General features: G+C 36.5%; 1 protein-coding gene across 1 annotated transcript in view; it reads right to left on the bottom strand.

Moving 5' to 3' along the window:
- Window positions 1–1,827: 1,827 nt before the first annotated feature.
- LOC107690733 (MAM and LDL-receptor class A domain-containing protein 1-like) overlaps window positions 1,828–20,555 on the bottom strand; it is a 34,075-nt gene continuing 15,347 nt past the window's right edge. Inside the window, exons 16-31 of the mRNA XM_016489141.1 lie at window positions 19,928–20,141; window positions 19,221–19,468; window positions 15,889–16,174; window positions 15,289–15,534; window positions 14,373–14,530; window positions 13,597–13,774; window positions 11,424–11,552; window positions 11,143–11,295; window positions 9,379–9,536; window positions 8,200–8,401; window positions 7,107–7,173; window positions 5,761–5,858; window positions 5,573–5,666; window positions 5,430–5,490; window positions 4,675–4,758; window positions 1,828–2,202 (exon numbers count right to left, since the gene is read on the bottom strand). Coding sequence (XP_016344627.1) covers window positions 2,128–2,202; window positions 4,675–4,758; window positions 5,430–5,490; window positions 5,573–5,666; window positions 5,761–5,858; window positions 7,107–7,173; window positions 8,200–8,401; window positions 9,379–9,536; window positions 11,143–11,295; window positions 11,424–11,552; window positions 13,597–13,774; window positions 14,373–14,530; window positions 15,289–15,534; window positions 15,889–16,174; window positions 19,221–19,468; window positions 19,928–20,141 — 2,451 coding nt within the window. The 3' untranslated portion in view covers window positions 1,828–2,127. The remainder of the gene's footprint in view (window positions 2,203–4,674; window positions 4,759–5,429; window positions 5,491–5,572; window positions 5,667–5,760; window positions 5,859–7,106; window positions 7,174–8,199; window positions 8,402–9,378; window positions 9,537–11,142; window positions 11,296–11,423; window positions 11,553–13,596; window positions 13,775–14,372; window positions 14,531–15,288; window positions 15,535–15,888; window positions 16,175–19,220; window positions 19,469–19,927; window positions 20,142–20,555) is intronic.

Here is a 20,555-nt window from a genome sequence, read left to right as displayed (position 1 = left end):
TGAGACTTATAATACATTATATCTATATGAGAAATATAATCCATTGTAAAAGTGGATGCAACATGTTCATTGTTATAAATCATCATACTCTTAAAAGCTATAACCACAAATAAGTAAATATTATAATATATTAAAACTGTTGTTATGATTAATTATGAGATAATACAACATATAATAAGGTTTTTTATAATGCATTATGCATTCATTATAATGCCTTAAGAATACCCTTATAATGTATTATAAATACGGACTCTGAAGCACTGAAAGAGATGGAGAGATGCAGAAAGACATTAAAATGAAAGTGCAGAATTGATGAATGGACTATATGCATATTTTTTATTTCGCTGAGATTCAGATGAACTGACTGCATATTTAAGCACAATAATGAAACTGCTCTCTGCAAATGTGAGCATGTAAATGTATGCATGATGAATATTATACTGTCTCTTTCTATTAGTTTTTACACCTCAGCAATAACACTTAAATTCGGCAAAACATTTTCACTGTGTTCAAGGAAATGTAATTTCCTGTCTCACACACTGTTAATAGAAAGATCCCAGCTGTCTACGTACATAGCAGGGTACGGAGGTCCCTATTTGAAAAACCAAATGTTTCATTATGAACATGATTTAAAAAAAAAACAAGACAAATAAATCAACAGGAATATCCGTAGGTTTAAAGAAGGATATAAGGAGGAGGACCAAACCTGTTCTAAGCAGAATCAGAACACTACAACATTTTGTAGACTGTAAATGGCTGTAAACGATTAGCTGTCTATAGTAGCTGACAGTAAAAACTTGTAATAGTGTGTAAAAGTCTGAATTCAGATCTTTGTGTATTTCTTGAGAGATATCCAGAGAAAACACAATGTGTTGGGCTTATTGATGCTCATGTAATGCGGAGCACATTTCAGGAATCCAATTTGTATGTTTTTAATGAATACATAATTCTAAAACATCTTTGACAAGTGTATGTTACAGTCTGCGCAAAGACACATTTCCTAGATAATTCATCTATATTCGAACGTTCTTATCAAATCATCATGTTTCATTTCATGCTTTGTAGTTCATTTTTGTGCTAAGACAAAGCATTTGTTTTGACTTCTGACAAATGAGAACCAGAAACAAAAGGACAAAGAATGCAGGATTACAGAGAGTTTGTAATATTGAAACATTTCATATTTCACCAGAGTTTATCATTGTACATTTACAGCTTTTGTTCCAGTGTTCTGGTATCAAGGAAAATGTCCTTTTCCCTTAAACACGGGCACTTAACTACTTCACTTGTCTTTGTGCATGTTTTGGTATCATTACAGTTTTCAATTTTATCATCTGTCAAAATGTGGTCTGCTTGAATCCAAAAGGAGACCAAGTGGTGATTGAACGCACATTTAAAGTAATGAAAATGCAATATTCTCGAAACCAGAGATCTGGAAGGAGAGCAGGCTATAAAAAAAACAAAACAATCTCTGAAATGGCACCCAGACTCCATATTAGATTTGATAAACCTTCCCAGATTAATGTTACATTGTGGTCATCCTAAAAATTTAATTTCATTTAATTTTAATAAATCTATGATTCTCTAAAAAAATTAATTCCTTTATTTTCTGAAAGACACTGTTTGGTATTTTCAATGAAACAAAAAGATAATGTTCAAAAAATGCCTTCTAAATTATATGAATTAATGTTAAAAAGTCTTAAAACTGAACATGAACATTCACCGGCAATTAGATACTATTAATTGAGTTGTTAAACATACAAAGGCATCTATCAGCATAGCCCCTCATGTTAAAACAGGCACTGACATGAAGTGTTGGCTCTTGTAAAACAAGAAAGATGGAAGTTTAATTTCAGTGCCTCGGAGAGCTTTCATAACATATGGAATGTGTTACATGTCACAGATTATTATAAGAAACTTTCTTTTTATGACTGATAGTTTAACTGCTTCATTTAGCTTAATTGGATCTTGTTTGTGGTCACACTTTTTCCTCCCACCAGTTTGTGTTAAAAAAAAGCCCTCTAAACCTTAAGCCAGTACAGCCATGCTGTTGGGGAGGCTCAAATGAAGTGGAAAGTGCTCTAAATCTATAGGGACGTGACAGCCAGTGTTTGCGTGTCTGTGTTTTCTTCAAGCTTCAGAACTGTTTGAGCACTTGTAGACTGGATTGGAGAAAGAGAGCTTGCTTTCCTTTGAGCTGGAGACCTGAATAACACACACAAGCAAAGACGGGCCCAGATGAACAAATGAAAACCACTGAGTCTTCTTATAGTCCATTTATACAGAGCAATTCTGGAACACTCGAGCGGCCAGCAACTGCATCCTATCATTATGATGAGACATTATGATGGACCTTTCTTCCATTATGATTTGTCCGTATTTTCTCTGGTACCTTATTTTCATTTATTGCTTAAGCAGAAGATTAATGTATTACTTAGGTCCTCTGGTCCCAAGCCTCAGTCAAATCATTGCATGTCAAAGCTATATGTGATGAGTGCAGAGCAATAAAACAGTCCACAGATTGCATTGTACATCACCAGTATGTCTTTTCAAATTAAAAGTGTTTTTTTGGGGTGGAACTGAATGGTCACTTTGTTAATTATGACAACCAGACTTTCATACCTTTGCATCCTCTCTCCATGGGTAAACGCTGATGTTTAGTCGAGAATGTACTGGCCATCTGGGTCTAACGTCAAGAGAGGGCAGCTGAAACCAGAATTACACAGTAAACTTATTTAATAAAATGACAGCTATAGGAACAACCATAATAGTAATGCTTTAATATATCATCTTTCCAAAGCTCACAGTCAAATTACATTAGTGTAATACAATTATGAAAATCAATAATTGTTTTCAAAACACTAGGGTTCCTACTGCATTACATTTTTGATTCAGCTCACTGACATGAATGCATAACTTAGCAAAATATGGAGAAATCTTAGTTAGCCATTAAAATATGTCAGACCTCACTAAAAACTACCCTTCACTACACAGGAGAGTGAAAATTACTGTGCCGCATGCAAAATACAGCGAGTTTAGCACTGAGCGCTAAATGTACACATAAACCAACACAAACGCACAAACTTAAGTTTGCGGGTCAATATTTCCTATCAGCAGTGTGACAGAGCTCTCTCTCACACCTGCAGAGCGGTTCAAATTACTAAATAACACTGTTCGCTCCAAAGTGGAAAAAAGGCAGTAAGTGGAAAAAAAAAAAGAAATGGAGAGGGATGAAAAAAAGAGAGTCTAGGGAATGTATTAGAGATGCAACATGGCAGGGAAAACGAAGGTCTCTATTAAAAAACAAACACACGACTGGATAATGCTCAACTTATTTGATCATGGCTTTTATAATTTGAGGTATATGACTGACCTTTTTCTGCAAGTCAAAGGTTGAGCAATCCAACTCTTCATTATCAATAAGACTGGAGTCTCTGTTCAGTCAAGAACAATGCAGTCAATACCCATACATTTTATAGACACTTTCCGAGTTCATTTGAATGTGAATGGACTTACTTTAGTGAATGTCTCCTTTGAAATAACAAGAACAGAATGACTCCAGTTGCGATGACCACCAGGATCAATGCCACACTTAATCCAACACTGACAGCTGCAGAGTTCACAATTAAACACACATATTATTGCTTAACTAGTACATTTATATTCAAATAATTGCATGTGCATATACTCACCAATCCAGTTACCTAGTTTACTATCTGGTATCACAGCTGTTGTGGACGCGGTTGTGAGAAAAGGTTTTTCTTTTATATGGCAACGATTACCAGTCCACTGTGATGGACAACTAGAGAGGAAAACATCATTATTGCAGAAACACGCACACACTGACTCTGAATGGCAGAGATAATTCATAAGGGAATGCTGGCCATCCTCAACTTTCCAAAAGAGAAATAAATAAATAAGTGCATGAGTATTTGCCTGGAGACATCCACATGAGCTTAATATCAGCAACAGCCTTCCCTTGGCTCCTGTAATGAGAAAAAGACACGCATTCTCTCTTTGTCCCTTCTTTCCTCTTACTTTCTCCTTGTGTTTTCTTTTCCTTTTCTTGCCTGTGGGGAAGATCTTTTCACATAAAGAATGTCCTTAAGCTATTCTGCAAGCAACCTCGTGCAAACACAAATACACTAGTGTCTGCGAACAAGAGACTTATGTAATTCTTAGTGCATGAGTATTTGCCTGGAGACATCCACATGAGCTTAATATCAGCAACAGCCTTCCCTTGGCTCCTGTAATGAGAAAAAGACACACATTCTCTCTTTGTCCCTTCTTTTCTCTTACTTTCTCCTTGTGTTTTCTTTTCTTTTCTTGCCTGTGGGGAAGATCTTTTCACATAAAGAATGTCCTTAAGCTATTCTGCAAGCAACCTCGTGCACACACAAATACACTAGTGTCTGCGAACAAGATTTGTCCGTATTTTCTCTGGTACCTTATTTTCATTTATTGCTTAAGCAGAAGATTAATGTATTACTTAGGTCCTCTGGTCCCAAGCCTCAGTCAAATCATTGCATGTCAAAGCTATATGTGATGAGTGCAGAGCAATAAAACAGTCCACAGATTGCATTGTACATCACCAGTATGTCTTTTCAAATTAAAAGTGTTTTTTTGGGGTGGAACTGAATGGTCACTTTGTTAATTATGACAACCAGACTTTCATACCTTTGCATCCTCTCTCCATGGGTAAACGCTGATGTTTAGTCGAGAATGTACTGGCCATCTGGGTCTAACGTCAAGAGAGGGCAGCTGAAACCAGAATTACACAGTAAACTTATTTAATAAAATGACAGCTATAGGAACAACCATAATAGTAATGCTTTAATATATCATCTTTCCAAAGCTCACAGTCAAATTACATTAGTGTAATACAATTATGAAAATCAATAATTGTTTTCAAAACACTAGGGTTCCTACTGCATTACATTTTTGAATTAGCTCACTCACATGAATGCATAACAGTAAAATATGGAGAAATCTCAGTTAGCCATTAAAATATGCCAGACTTCTCTAAAAACTACCCCTTACTGCACAGGAGAGTGAAAATTACTGTGTGCTGCATACAAAATACAGCGAGTTTAGAACTGAGCGCTAAATGTACACATGCTCACACCAACACAAACGCACAAACTTAAGCTTGCGGTTCAATATTTCCTATCAGCAGTGTGACAGAGCTCTCTCTCACACCTGCAGAGTGGTTCAAATTACTAAATAACACTGTTCGCTCCAAAGTGGAAAAAAGGCAGTAAGTGGAAAAAAAAAAAGAAATGGAGAGGGATGAAAAAAAGAGAGTCTAGGGAATGTATTAGAGATGCAACATGGCAGGGAAAACGAAGGTCTCTATTAAAAAACAAACACACGACTGGATAATGCTCAACTTATTTGATCATGGCTTTTATAATTTGAGGTATATGACTGACCTTTTTCTGCAAGTCAAAGGTTGAGCAATCCAACTCTTCATTATCAATAAGACTGGAGTCTCTGTTCAGTCAAGAACAATGCAGTCAATACCCATACATTTTATAGACACTTTCCGAGTTCATTTGAATGTGAATGGACTTACTTTAGTGAATGTCTCCTTTGAAATAACAAGAACAGAATGACTCCAGTTGCGATGACCACCAGGATCAATGCCACACTTAATCCAACACTGACAGCTGCAGAGTTCACAATTAAACACACATATTATTGCTTAACTAGTACATTTATATTCAAATAATTGCATGTGCATATACTCACCAATCCAGTTACCTAGTTTACTATCTGGTATCACAGCTGTTGTGGACGCGGTTGTGAGAAAAGGTTTTTCTTTTATATGGCAACGATTACCAGTCCACTGTGATGGACAACTAGAGAGGAAAACATCATTATTGCAGAAACACGCACACACTGACTCTGAATGGCAGAGATAATTCATAAGGGAATGCTGGCCATCCTCAACTTTCCAAAAGAGAAATAAATAAATAAGTGCATGAGTATTTGCCTGGAGACATCCACATGAGCTTAATATCAGCAACAGCCTTCCCTTGGCTCCTGTAATGAGAAAAAGACACGCATTCTCTCTTTGTCCCTTCTTTCCTCTTACTTTCTCCTTGTGTTTTCTTTTCCTTTTCTTGCCTGTGGGGAAGATCTTTTCACATAAAGAATGTCCTTAAGCTATTCTGCAAGCAACCTCGTGCACACACAAATACACTAGTGTCTGCGAACAAGAGACTTAAGTAATTCTTAGTGCATGAGTATTTGCCTGGAGACATCCACATGAGCTTAATATCAGCAACAGCCTTCCCTTGGCTCCTGTAATGAGAAAAAGACACACATTCTCTCTTTGTCCCTTCTTTTCTCTTACTTTCTCCTTGTGTTTTCTTTTCTTTTCTTGCCTGTGGGGAAGATCTTTTCACATAAAGAATGTCCTTAAGCTATTCTGCAAGCAACCTCGTGCACACACAAATACACTAGTGTCTGCGAACAAGAGACTTAAGTAATTCTTATAATTTATTAGCGATGACATACACCATTTCAAAGAGAAAGACAAGGAGAGAGAAAACATTTGAGGCTTTGGGGGGTTAATTCAAATGGAGAAAGATTGTGTTTCTTGGCACACGTGGAACAGTAATTACAGAAAGCCTGCTTTGGCAGTTCGCTGAAAAGTGCAAGTTTAAACTGAGAGTCAGGGTGCTGATAACTCTTTGTATAAATCACACACATTTCAATGTGATATTCGGCTGGCACTGTAGGATAGCATGAATAATTCAATGCAAAGATCTCCAACAGGGTCTTGCCACCTGCCTGACCATGACCAACAGGTGAAGGTGGGGATTTTTTTCCCCAGGTAAAACTGAAAGGAGGTTTTAGGTCAGACTTTAGGCAAACACTTTTTTCTAACCCAACAAAAATCATCATTTGTCCTCCATAACAAACATATACTTTGCATTAATCTGTATTAGCAGTCCAAGAGGAGTGAACAGTAAAAGAAAGCCTCTTTAGTTGCTTTAACTGCATAGCTTCTGTTATACAGATGAATGCTCTATTAACTATTATTAACTCTATTAACATTTTGGGATTCACTGTGAGTGTACTATTGTGCTTGGGAAACTCACATGCACACTGCTCCATTTTCCTTTACTGAACACCTCCCTCCATTGAGACAGTACCCAATTGGACACTCTAAAAAATAAAACACATCCACATATAATAATGACTTATGATAAAATCATCATCATAACTGAATGATAAAATGTGATAAGGACCTCATTTCACACCATTAATTAACACAGATCAAGTGGTTAAGGTTATGGGCTGGCGGCTAAAGGGTGCAGGTTCCAGCTCAGTGAGGGGCAATCCTTAACAAGAGAGTTACAGAGAGTCCCCATTAATGACGTGTCCTTGACCGAGGCTCTTCACCCCTACAGTGCTCCTGGGCCACAGCTCCTTTAATCTGAAGATTGCAGGAATATTCCCCTGAAGAAAGTGCCCACTTAATGAGAAGTAATATATTATGCTACTCCTAAAAAGTCACTTTACTTTGATGGGCTTTATGTTGTTCATACATTTTTAAGCTATAAATGTAACCTTTCATTTAGAGAATAAAGTCAGAGAAGTATGTACTGATCTTGTCTTTGTCTATTCCTTTCTCCTCAACCTCTCTCACATTGTCTGATGAACAATCATTGGTGGTCTCAGAATCACTGAATCATTTTTCGACCCCGAAAACACTCCTAAATTGAAATCCAAGATTTTTTTTTTTTTAGTAAAACAATATAACATACCATTCAAAAGTTTGGGGTCAGTATGATTTTTTTTAACAATTATGCATTAATTGATCAAAAGAGACAGTAAAGCACAACTGTTTTTAAACATTGATAATATGATGTTTCTTGAGCACAAAATCAGCAAATTACAGAAATACCTTATTATTTAAAATATATTAAAATAGATTAGAGTTATTTTGAATTGTAATATTTCACAACATTACTCTTCTTACTGTAATGTTCACCCCATAGTTTTGAATGGTAGTATATACTTACCACCATTAGTTTTTTTGTATTCATTGCTATGCATTAAATTGACAGTTGTAAAAAAAAGTCAAAATTAACAATTTTTATATTATATTATATATTACAGAAACAAAATAGTAAAGCCATTTTCAATTCAGGAAGAGACAAGAATCAAAAGCAATCAGTAGTTCTGTACCTCCAACAACACATTGTCTAGTGAAAGAGATGTCATCCACAGCAATGTCAGTCCACTGGTCTGCTCCCCCTTCTGCCTGAACGATCACTCTGAAGGGTGATGCATTTGATAAGATCACATTAGCATAATGCCAGTTGTCTCCATGGTTTCCGCAGGTTGCCCACATTAGCAGAGGTGTTCCACTGTGGCCCATGGTATACACCTGCAATATAGTGCCCAGAATTCATTACGCAGTCTTCAAGAGGTGCTTTAAAGCTCAGTGTTTTCAATATAAAACAAAGGCAGTGAAAGGAATTTCACTGAACTCCTGCACATTTGGCTCCAAAAACTTTAAAGCTTATTTTTCATTACTCATTTTATGAATCATAATACACGCTCTTCTTTTCATGGAATAAGACCAGAGGGGGGAAATTTACTTCATGACTGATATTTAGCAGGCTGCAGTTCTCCAAAATGCTCATCTTTGCGAGTAAAATACTGCCACATAATGCAAAGGGAAGCTTCAAAGGTGGATATACACTGCAGCTCCAATTTTTTTTTTAAATGTTATAAAAAATGTCAGTAACACATGTTAGTATAGGGACCACTTTTCACTATTAACTAGTTGCTTAATTAGCATGCCTATTATTAACATATTAGCTGTTTATTAGTACGTATAAGCACATATTCTGCATGACCATATTCTACATCCCCAATCCTATCCAATACCTAAACTTAACAACTACCTTACTAACTATTATAAGCAGCAAATTAGCAAATTAAAATAAAGTGTGACCAAAATGTATATTTCAAATAAATGTTGTTCTCTTGAACGATCAAGTTGTCTAGTTGTATAAAGCTGCACAACTGTTTTGATAATTACTGATAATCACTGATAACTATAAAAAAAATTCTTGAGCACCAAATCAGCATATTAGAATGATTTTTGAAAGATCACATGACACTCAAGACTGGAAGTTCAGTTTTTTTAAAACAAATGTCTAAACCGAAATAATTTTTCACAATATTACATTTTTACTGTATTTTGATTAAATAAATGTAGCTTCGGTGAGCAAGACACTTTTTAAAAAACATAAAAAAATACAGACTCTAAACTTTTGAATGGTATGGTAAAAACTTATGTAAAATATGTTATTTGTGTATATTTCAAAATATATTTGTATTAAAGTATTATCTCACCTTCAGTGTACCCATGTGACGTGAGCCATACATGTGGAACCAAAAGCGCAGATGACATATACCGACACTCGCAGGAAACTCCAGCTGGCTTATGAATCTGGCGATATCTCCTTCTCTCTGACCACTGGAGTTCACATACAGATACCCACCTCCTCCATCTGAAAGAGTAAACCAAATGAGACCCTGGACCACAAAACCAGTCATAAGGGTCAATTACGAAATTAAGATTTATACATCATCTGAAAGCTGAATAAATAAGCTTTCCATTGTTAAGCATTGTTAAATAAGCTTTCCATCCTAATGTTAGTTAGGATAGGACAATATTTGGCCGAGATACAACTATTTGAAAATCTGGGATCTGAGGGTGCAAAAAAATCTAAATATTGAGAAAATCGCCTTTAAAGTTGTCCAAATGAAGTTCTTAGCAATACATATTACTAATCAAAAATTAAGTTTTAATATATTTACAGTAGGAAATTTACAACATATTTTCATGGAACATGATCTTTACTTATCCTAATGATTTTTGGCATAAAAGAAAAATCTATAATTTTGACCCATACAATGTATTTTTGGCTATTGCTACAAATATACCCCAGCGACTTAAGACTGGTTTTGTGCTCCAGGGTCACAAATGTCACCTACAATGCATTAAATATTTACTTTAGCAAAGATGCCTGCTAAAACTGTGAAAATATGTAAATGAAATTGAAAAAAAAAAACATTGGCATGTTTTTACGATCACCATTAACAATTACCATGGAGTTAAAAAAATTTAAATGCTCACAAGCATAAAAAAATCTACAACATAAAATCTACAACATGCATTAACAAAAAAGATGGGGTGAATTTTCATTTTGCATAGACTTCAATACTTTTACACCACTACACCCCTAAAAATATTAGAAACAATTTCTTATCTTGTCAAAAATGAGATTATATTATTATAGTATTATGATAGAGATTGTAACAACAAACATTATTAGATTTCACTGCATAACTCCTCCACGGCTTTACTCAAAAGACACACTGTGCAGCAATTTCCTTGACTCTTTGTCTGGCATGAAAAATCAATAGTAGGTTCAGTAAATCGATCACCTTTTAGAGGGCAGACTCATTTTCACAATTAAAATAATGTACACTTAACGCTTTTACTGAGAGACACTGATCTTTTAGCAGAACCGGACATGAGTATATGAAGGGCAGAAATCCAGATCTTAATCACACCCATTGATGAAGTAGCTGGAAAATGGCTTTTAGTGAGGGATTTTTCTGACCTTCAACCCTTTGGTTTTCAAATCACGCAACGATTCATTAGATGATTTAGACGGCTGGCTTCAATTTTAGAGAAACCTCATCTCATATTCATGGGAATCTTGTACAAAAATTGCTATTTCATCCACATACAGTATATTTACATAAAATAGCAAGGTTTAGTCTTAGATTAATATGTAGCTTGTTTGGATTCAGGATCAGGTATTATCAAGCTGTCTGTTTCACTGTTTAAGGGAGGTAAGAAGATTCACTGTCCAGGCAATACAATCTGTGTGATCCACAGGTACTGTCAAATCTCAGCCAGTCAGAAAGACACACTCATTATGACATAATGATAACATTTAGTTTTTAGTAATGCACATTTTCTAATTATTGAAATCAAAACAAAGATTTTAATATGTTACCCTTTGGTGATATGTGTGTGTTTACTAGTCATATTTGTACTAGCCAGGTGATTGAAGGTCATTGTGAAGTTTAGGTTTTACTAACCGGGGCTGTGGTCAGCTGATGGTCCTGTCCCATTAAGCATTCTGCCATAGCCTATATCCCAATCAAAGTCATCGTAGGGATCCTGAGACAGATGACAGGTCTCCTGCCAAAGGCCGCTGGGCATATCAAAATTACAAGCTCCTGGAACATGCGCTAACAGACCACATGAACAGTTGAGATATTAGCTCCATAGAGATTGTATTAATACCTATTTTGTATTTACATTGTATCTATATTGCATTAATACTCAATAATTTAAAGGTTAGTGCAGATGTACTTACAGCAGTCAATCTCATCAGACTCATCGGAACAATCAGCTTTACCATCACACTCCAAATGATACTCAATACAGTCTCCATTATTACACACAAAATCTGTTACAGCGGGGCATGATCCAGGATGCACAGCTCCTGAAATACAAGGACCCTTTTTCAGTCTCACTAATCTGAAACAGCATCATTTAAAAGATACAGCGGGTAAAATAAGGATTGAACACGTCACCATTTTTCTCAGTAAATATGTTTCTAAAGGTGCTGTTGACTTGAAATTTTTTACCAGATGTCGGTAACATCCCAAGTAATCCATACATACAAAGAAAACAAAACAAATAAGTTCAGAAATAGAATGGAAAGACCCAGGGAAAAATGATTGAACACATGAAGAAAGGGAGGTGCAAAAAGGCATGAAAAGCCAAGACACCAGCTGAAATCTATCAGTAACTAGAAAGCAATCCTGCCCCTAGTCAGTAGAAATTAATATTAGCTGGTTCAGTCCCAACACTTACAGGACCAGAATGATGAAGATGAAACAAGGGTGGACATTTCAGCAAGACAATGATCCCAAACACAGCCAAGAAAACTCTCAATTGGTTTCAGAAAAAGAAAGTAAAGCTGCTAGAATGGCCCAGCCAATCACCTGACTTGAATCCAATAGAAAATAAGAACTACAGATCAGAGTTCACAGAAGAGGCCCACAGAACCTTCAAGATTTGAAGACTGTTTGTGTGGAGGAATGGGCCAAAATCACACCGACTAGTTTCTCCATACAGGAGGCGTCTTGAAGCTGTCATTACCAAAAAAGGATTTTGTACTAAGAATTAAATAAATTTCAGTAGTTCAATACTTTTTCCCATGTCATTCCATTCTATTACACATAATTTATGAACTTATTTGTTTTGTTTTCTTTGTACGTATGGATTACTTGGGTTGTTACCAACATTTGGTGAAAATTTTATGTCAACAGTACCTTTAGAAATGTAAAGAAAAATAGTGACGTGTTCAATATTATTATTATTTACTTATACTTATTTTACCTGCTGTACATGGTCCATGTAATAACAAAAATGATCATCTATCAATGAAAAGATGCGAAATCCAAATGACATGTGAAGTATGACCATATTCAACATCATTGCTCAAAATAGCAATAAAATATCATCCATCCAGAGCTTTTTAGTATGAATATCTTCAAATTCACTGAACATAACATGACAGCAAATTAAGTTCATGCCAAACTATGTCCTGTTTAATTCTCCGAAACTTTGAGTTATTATGCCATGGAGCGAAAAGTCTTTATCTAGGTATAGAAAATTTTTCCAAAGCACATATTCCCACAAAGAAATAGGTTGTAAAAAATGGATTTAATTTCTCTGCTCCTCTTCACGGTTTGATAGAGCAAATTTTTTTTATTAATTTATTTACAGCTGCAAGTAACTGTAGTTTAGTTTAATAATTTATGGCTCTGGTAAAACTTGCTGTACATTTCAAAACCAAAAAACTGCAAAAAGGGTCATGTTCCTACACCTAAAATATATGATAAGGCCATGGATGGTCACTTATAATAATAACCACTGTATTTGTTAAAAAACAAAAAAAAACAAAAAAACAATGAATTATGCTTTGATCACAGATTGTGTTTGACATCTTTGCATTACACACAGTCTCACTAAACGATCCAGAAGCTCAAGTGTAATTACTGTGATTTAGAAGTGCCAGTATGCAAATTAAATCTGACATTTTCCATGTCAAGCCTGAGAACCAAAAGAAGAACTTATTCTGACTTTCATGTTGTTCCCTGATGGCTTGTCAGAATTAGAAAATCAATTCTCATCCAATTAAATGGTGGTACTGCTTTCCATAAGGCGCTGCTGAGCACAACCCTCAGAGCCCTGAGCTGGTCAAGCTTATGCATGAACGTTACGCAAAAAGGACTCACGGGAAAAAAACGTGGAGATGAAAACTGGAGGCATTGTTGCATCCCTCTGAGCATCACTGCTCAAACTAGACAAACTCTCCTGCAGCTTTCACTTGTTGTCCGTAGAACACGTCTTATGCTTACATTTGCATTTATGCTCACATCAGCTGAGCTAGTCAGATATCAAATTCCAGCTTGTTTAAAGCTATATTAACAATAAGAATGGAAATCAATTACCTTGAATGAAAAAAGAGCACTTACGTGGTGCACAGTCAGTGAACTGCAGGTCATCGAGAGCCGCTCCACCACTCACGTCTTGTGTTCGAACTGCTTCAAATATGAGAATAAAGTTCCTCAGGCTCTTCAGAGATACCGCCGCTCTTCTCCATTCCCTTTGTATCTGCCGCTCTGTCCACACCTCCCTCAGCTCATTTTCTGTCTATCCATCACATATGCAGAAAAGGTTCTTATAAGCCCTCATAATCTTTAATCAAAAATCACCACAGCAAACAGAAAACAATCCAATGATCCAATCAATTCCCATTGGACAAAATCAAGCCCCATCCTACATTTTTTTGCCGTTTCATTTGGGTATATGTCACAGTAGGCAAAACAAGGCAATCACATTTCCGTTTCATGCTAAGTAAAAAACAAAAAAGAACGTTTTTTCACTTTCTTTGACATTTTTCATAATTCTGTAGTTTCATACATTCATCACCTCCCAATGCTTCTGCCCCATTCTCACATAAAGAGCTTCCTATGGCAATTGTTTATTGCACATAATCCCTCTTGAGGTATGTTTCATAACACAAACTTTAAGTGCTAAATGGTTTATCTCAGCTAAGATTCACACATAACACAGGACTGCAAAGTCATGTAAGAACATGTTTCCGAAATTTGACATAACGTGCGTAACGCTAGTTTCAGCTTATGTTAAAAGAGCTATAAAGGCCTCCACACTTTCCCTGATTTAAGCGATATATTCCAGTGGCAGTGTATGTTTGCTTCACTTGGTAAGATCTAGTCATGTTAGGTACCTTAATGAAGAGCCGGATGATTCCTGTGGCTTTTTCAGAAATATAGTACCAGAAGGAGAGTTTACATATGGCACTAGACTCCTTCCACACAGAACTTCTCATGTGAGCTTTATCTCCCTTCAATCCCACAGGAGTGGCTGCCAGATATACAAACTGGCCTGTGTAGAGAGAGACTGACAATTATTAATATCCATGTAATAGCTTTCATATCATCAGGTGCTCAAACCTACATCCTGGAAGCATTAGTTAAGATTTAATGCCACACACCTTTGCAATTTTGGCTGGGTCACCTTCCTAAGAACTCAATTTAGCCATCTTGCAACTAACAAAACGTAACAGACTGATAAAAATCTGCATGCCCACACTCCTGAAAGTTGTATTGTGCAAACTCCACCTCTTCCATTGATTAGGAACACAGAGCAAGGATTTATGGGCATTATCAGTCTAAAAAGCATGGATGCAAGAGTATTTCAAATATTCACTGAAAATAGTACACTAAGGCAATTTTGAAGTGGTATTTTTAATGTAACATAATTTTTATAATCTAATCTGGCATAAAACCAAATTAAAGTCTAGTAATTCTGAAAATTACAAACGGATGAACTCAAACAGAGATGAAGCTAAACTGCGATTGTGTATGCTATTGGAGTCAGAAATAATAGAAATATAGGATTGCCAAATGGTGATGTATAGATCTCTGCTAGGACATCTAACTGTCATCAAGAATGGCTTTCCCACTTACTGTATCTTTCATGGGTTTTTGGGACTCAGACAGTTCTGTTGATGCTATAAAACCTTGCTTATGGATGGTCATACACAATATCACAAGCTCACAACTGCTTTATTAATAAAGATATCTTGCTGAGATAAAGAGAAGCAGAGCACCAAATCAATAAAGGAGGCTACACAGTCTTACCGCTTTCATTTTTAAGTGTGTGATCATGAGGAGGTCTGATCATATGAATGGAGCCGACTCCATGAGCCCAACTAAAGGTATCTGCCATGCTGCTTTTCCAACCACAGTGCCCATGTTCAAATGAGCAGGACGTCCCACAATCCAATTCATCCGTTCCATCTCCACAGTCATCAGTGAAGTCACATTTCTGCTCTGGTTTGTAACAATTGCCATTGTTACACTGTAGAGAACCCGGTGGACAGGATCCTGTGAAAACACACACATAGATAAATATTTTAATGTATAAAAACAGATGATGTTTATTTTATTCTGGTCATCACAATATGCTAATGTTTATAGTACTGAATGCTTCTCTTTTTTTGTTATTAATGTTTTTGAAAGGTCTCATATTTCACATAAATTCAAGAACCTATGTAAATGTTTGTAAAAACTTGAATATTGTGAAATAATTCAATAAAAAAAATTTTTTTAAATACATTTCCCAATGTAATTTATTCCTGTGATGCAAAGCTGAATTTTCAGCATCATTACTCCAGTCCTAATAAATGTTTTACACTGATAGCTCTGCATGTATATATGGCACAGTTAGTGCAACTGTACCTGGAAGTAACCGGGGAGTGGAGTCTTTCTCAAATTTGTTGAAAAGAATACAGCCTGATGAGAAGGTGATGTCATCCAGGCAGATGTGAACTCTGGTATTACGGCCCACCTTGCCTTCAAACATAATGCGGAAGTTGTCAGTAGACGAGAGAGGCAGTTCCTGTCTGCTCCAGTAGTTGCCTTGATTTCCAGTAAGGCTGAGTAAGAGTGAGCGATTGGAGTTTGTAGACATGTACACATTCAGAGTGCCAATGCCGTCACCAGACATATGGACATAAAAGACCATCTTGGAAATCAGACAAAAAGAAAGAATAATTTATCAATAATATCCCAGTAGCAAAAGTGCTGTTATAAACAAATATGCCACAGTAATCACAGCAGCGTTGATGTTTAGACCAACAGTACGATTACTAGTTTAATATTATTTATTTAACAGTTAATACTAATGAACTTACATTTTAGATACAATATTCCCAAATAGTTTGCCTATTTCTGCTTAGCCAACATAAATGGCTTCAAATCAGAATAAACTTTGAAAGTCTCCAAGCCTTTAATTAACCAGTGTTTTGAACAAACTGGTCGATTGAATGATTTAACTCACTAAAAAAAATAAAAATAAAAATGATTCAGATTTTTTGAACAAATTATAGTTAAGTGAATGAATCAATGACTTCCTCATAAAGATATTTATGTGTTTCTGCTGCTTTCAATCATTTAGATCGCTTGTCAATGTAATACTATATTCCAATCCAAAAAATATTTAGGCTAATTCCAGCTAAACGCTGGACTCAATAATACACTTCAAGTAAACTAGCAAATCTGCAAAGATAGTTTATCTGGAAAAAAAGTTTCTCTTTTATTGATCGATTTTGCTTGTTATGGTGGCTGATATTCTCCTTCTGTTTCTGTATGTATGTGTAAATGACTCCTGTCAGTGTTTGACTGACTGGCGAGTTAGTGGAAGAGTTTGACCTTTTAGGATGAGACAACTGATTCTGTCACACACAAATTTGCTACTTTTACTAAGCATATAACACAAAATATAAAAACAACAACAACAAAAAACGCCAAAGTTCCTAATTGTAATTTACAATATTAAAAACGTCTAACCAAGGCTGACAAGTACACACAAAAACTCCTCCTCTTCAGCTGCTTCTTGTGATTGATTGATGCAAACTGAATGGGAGGACAATGGGGAAACGAGTCTCCATGGGCTAATTATCTCACACGCACATACACACCTCTAAAAAGGATGAACACAGTCTGTCAAGTCAGAGGAGATCCAGAAACATGATTGCCTGCCTTCACACACAAACTGATGAGAGCTTTGAAAGGTGCTCCTCTTTCTCCCACAGACATTTTGTGTGTGTATGTGTTTGACAGGATGATTGAGTGCTGCCGGCTGGCCCAATGACTGAGTTATGTGCTTCACAGTAACAGAGACAAATCCTGACATTCACTTCCTCCCATTATATTGAGCAAAAGCTATGGATCCAGCAATGCAGGGGAATTAAATATCCTCATTGCGCTAATGATCTAATTGGAAAGATCAATCTATAAAGCTTTTCCTAAAACATGACTTTGTAGAGGCAAAGCTTTTTTTGGACCGTTAGATGATCGGCAGCTACATTGTAACATTTTGAGAGGTTACATGCAGTGCTAGGGGATTTTTGAAATTCACAGCAGGGAAGTTACAGAAGTGCTGCTGGCTCCTATTTTCAGTGCTGTGTACACCTCTGAGTTAAAAAAAAAAACACATTTATAAATGGTATTACTATGCCTTTTTTTTTTTGGATAGGACAGTAGAGTGATGACAGGAAAGCATTGGATGGAGAGAGGGGAGCAGGATCGGCAAAGGACCTCGAGACGGGAATCGAACTCGGGTCGCCATGAGCACAGCTGCACTGTTTGCCGACGCACTAACCACAAGGCAGTTTGTGCTGACATAAGTGGCATTACTATGAAACTACGAAAGACCCAACCAGGAAAAAAGCCCAGATTTCAAGTTTGTGTTCCAATATGTGAACCCAAAATCAAATGTATCTTTATCATCTTTTCAGATAAAAGAGCTCATTGTACTATAAAAACATGACAACTTTACTACTTTATTCTTTCTAAGCCTATTAATAGGATTGAATTTAGTCAGTCTGTTTAAATTATACTTCCATAAACCTTCAAAAAATCCGTTTTGAAAATGGGAACTACCAACTGTAAACTTCTGCAAATGGTTTTCAGAAGCTGTTGGTGGCATCTGCACCACAGATGTCAAAGATGCTGATCTTATTAAAAAATATTAGTTTTCTCTGAAAAAAAAAGGAAGCAGGAACTTATGAACCAGTGGCATAGCCACGAGGGGGCCTTGGGGGGGGGGACATTTGCATGTCTGCCCCCCCAGTTTTTTAGACTTTTTAAAATAAAAAAAATTAGGAATTGTTGATTTATTACTCTTATGAATTGTCCAATGACAATGGCGGTTCAATATTACAATTTTTCAAGAAATCACATAAAGATGAGCGAGAAAGAGAAAGTTTGCCATCTACGTCTGAGCCTGCTTCAGCTTTCCACAAGGAGATAGCGAGTGAATTGGCAACTGACGTGCCCCGTTTTCAGGACACCGGCACGAACATTTCATCACTGGAGTGTAGTGGTGAGACTTCCATCTCAGTTCTTAATCTGAGAATATTTGTTTTCTATTTGAATTGGTTCATTATTAAAACATTTCGCGTTCTATAGATATATTTCTCATGTCTGTGAGGCACGAGTTCGGTTCATTTTTGACGCGCTCAAGTTTGGTTTCATTATTTTACAGCGCACAACGTTTTGTTGTTATTGTGAGTGTACACAAACAAATGTAGACCCTTACCAGATTCATACGATGTAATTATTCTTGTCTGTATGACCAAAAATGACGGAGTGTAAGTGCAAGTGATCGCAGCGGCGCCTCCATGTTAACTGTCACGCAGTATAAGTGCACTGCTATTCAGCTTCCACACGCCGCACAAACACTTGGAAATGCGCACATTTAATATAGACATTATAGCCTACATGTAATATAGAGCGGCCCCCTCATTTTATGATAGCCCCCCCCAAAATTACAATTCTGGCTATGCCACTGATATGAACAAGACAAGAAAAAACAAAAGGCATCTACCACTGGTCAAGTCCATGAAAATGTCACAATTATCATTCCTGTATGTTGATTTGTTTTTGTTTTGTCTCATTTTTTTACTTTTTGTTCATTGTTTCTATTGTATTGTACTGAATATAATGCAAGTACAAACTCATCCTGGACTTCAGTGAATTAAACACATAAAATGCCAGTGAGCACTTACTTTGCAATCGCTGCTGCAGTGGCGGAAAAGAGGTCCTACAATTCGGGCAGTGTGTCCAGTTGTCTGTGGGAAGGACCCATCTAGATATAGGTAGTGGCCTAATGGGTTGCGGAGGGTGTGATCAGTGGATGGTCCAGTCCCATGTGTGTGCATATTTCCTGGTTTGATCAACCAATCAAAATCATCATCTTGACTCTGTCTCCAGGAGCAAAGGTCAAATTCGAAATTGCAGCGACCACTGAATCCCTCTGGGGGAAAAAACATGAATATTGTTAAAGGGATAGTGAAATATGAACATCACTCACTCACCCTCATGCAGTTTCAAACCTGTATGACTTTCTTTCTTCTGTAGAAAAAAAGAAAGAAAGAAAGATATTTCAAAGAACTTTGCAGTTTGAACAACATTGGAGCCCACTGAAGAAGTCAGTGGGCTCCAATGTTGCTTCACAGAATTAATAAACACCATACCGGTTTAAAAAGACATGAGGGTAGCAAATCATGACAGTATTTAAATTTTTGGGTGAACTATTCCTTTAAAACAAACACAAATGCACATGGAAATTACATTTAATATGGTTGCATACATTCAATACAGTATATGAGGTGTAAAGTTATTCCATACACAAATTCTGACCACTGAAGAATTTTCAATACAGTTGAAAAAAAGGGACAGGGACAGGGAAGAGGATGATGGATTTGTTTCTCACTGCATATGTAATGATTCTCATCCGAGCCATCTCCACAGTGATCAATAAAGTCACACAAGTTGTCCTCAGAGATACAGTGACCGTTGGCACAGATGAACTCGTTGTTACGACAAGGAAGATCAGACGTTATTGGAGGGGCACAATCCACAAATGCCACGTCATCAACAACAACATCACCCATGTAGCTGATGCCTCGCTTGGCTCGAAGACCCACCTATTAATACATTCATAAACCAAAATATGCATGCTTTTAATCTGCGGTATCTACATCATCTGCTCCACAATACTTTCCATACTCCGGTGTAGTCAAATGCACAAATCTATAAGCACACATTTACTCTATGAGACATGTCAGGTAAACAGACTAATGTGAAAAGATGTCACTCAAAATCAATTGATTCTCTTAAAAGAAAACAAAAAATGTATGTGTGAAAAGCTAAAGGAAAAAACTATACATAGAGATTGATTGTGAATTGGAAGTGTTTGAGAGCTGCTGCATAAGTTAAAGAGCACCAAGTCCCCTGATAGTATACAGCAAAAGGGCAGTCAGTACTAATGAGTGAGTGTGTCATGAAGTATCCAGCACAATGAAGAACTACATTGGTAAGAGTGTTTATATATAAGAAGT

The sequence above is a fragment of the Sinocyclocheilus anshuiensis genome, unplaced genomic scaffold (assembly GCF_001515605.1).
Source record: "Sinocyclocheilus anshuiensis isolate Anshui unplaced genomic scaffold, SAMN03320099.WGS_v1.1 scaffold3390, whole genome shotgun sequence".
Taxonomy (NCBI): domain Eukaryota; kingdom Metazoa; phylum Chordata; class Actinopteri; order Cypriniformes; family Cyprinidae; genus Sinocyclocheilus; species Sinocyclocheilus anshuiensis.
This window is presented reverse-complemented; position numbering and strand designations above follow the sequence as displayed.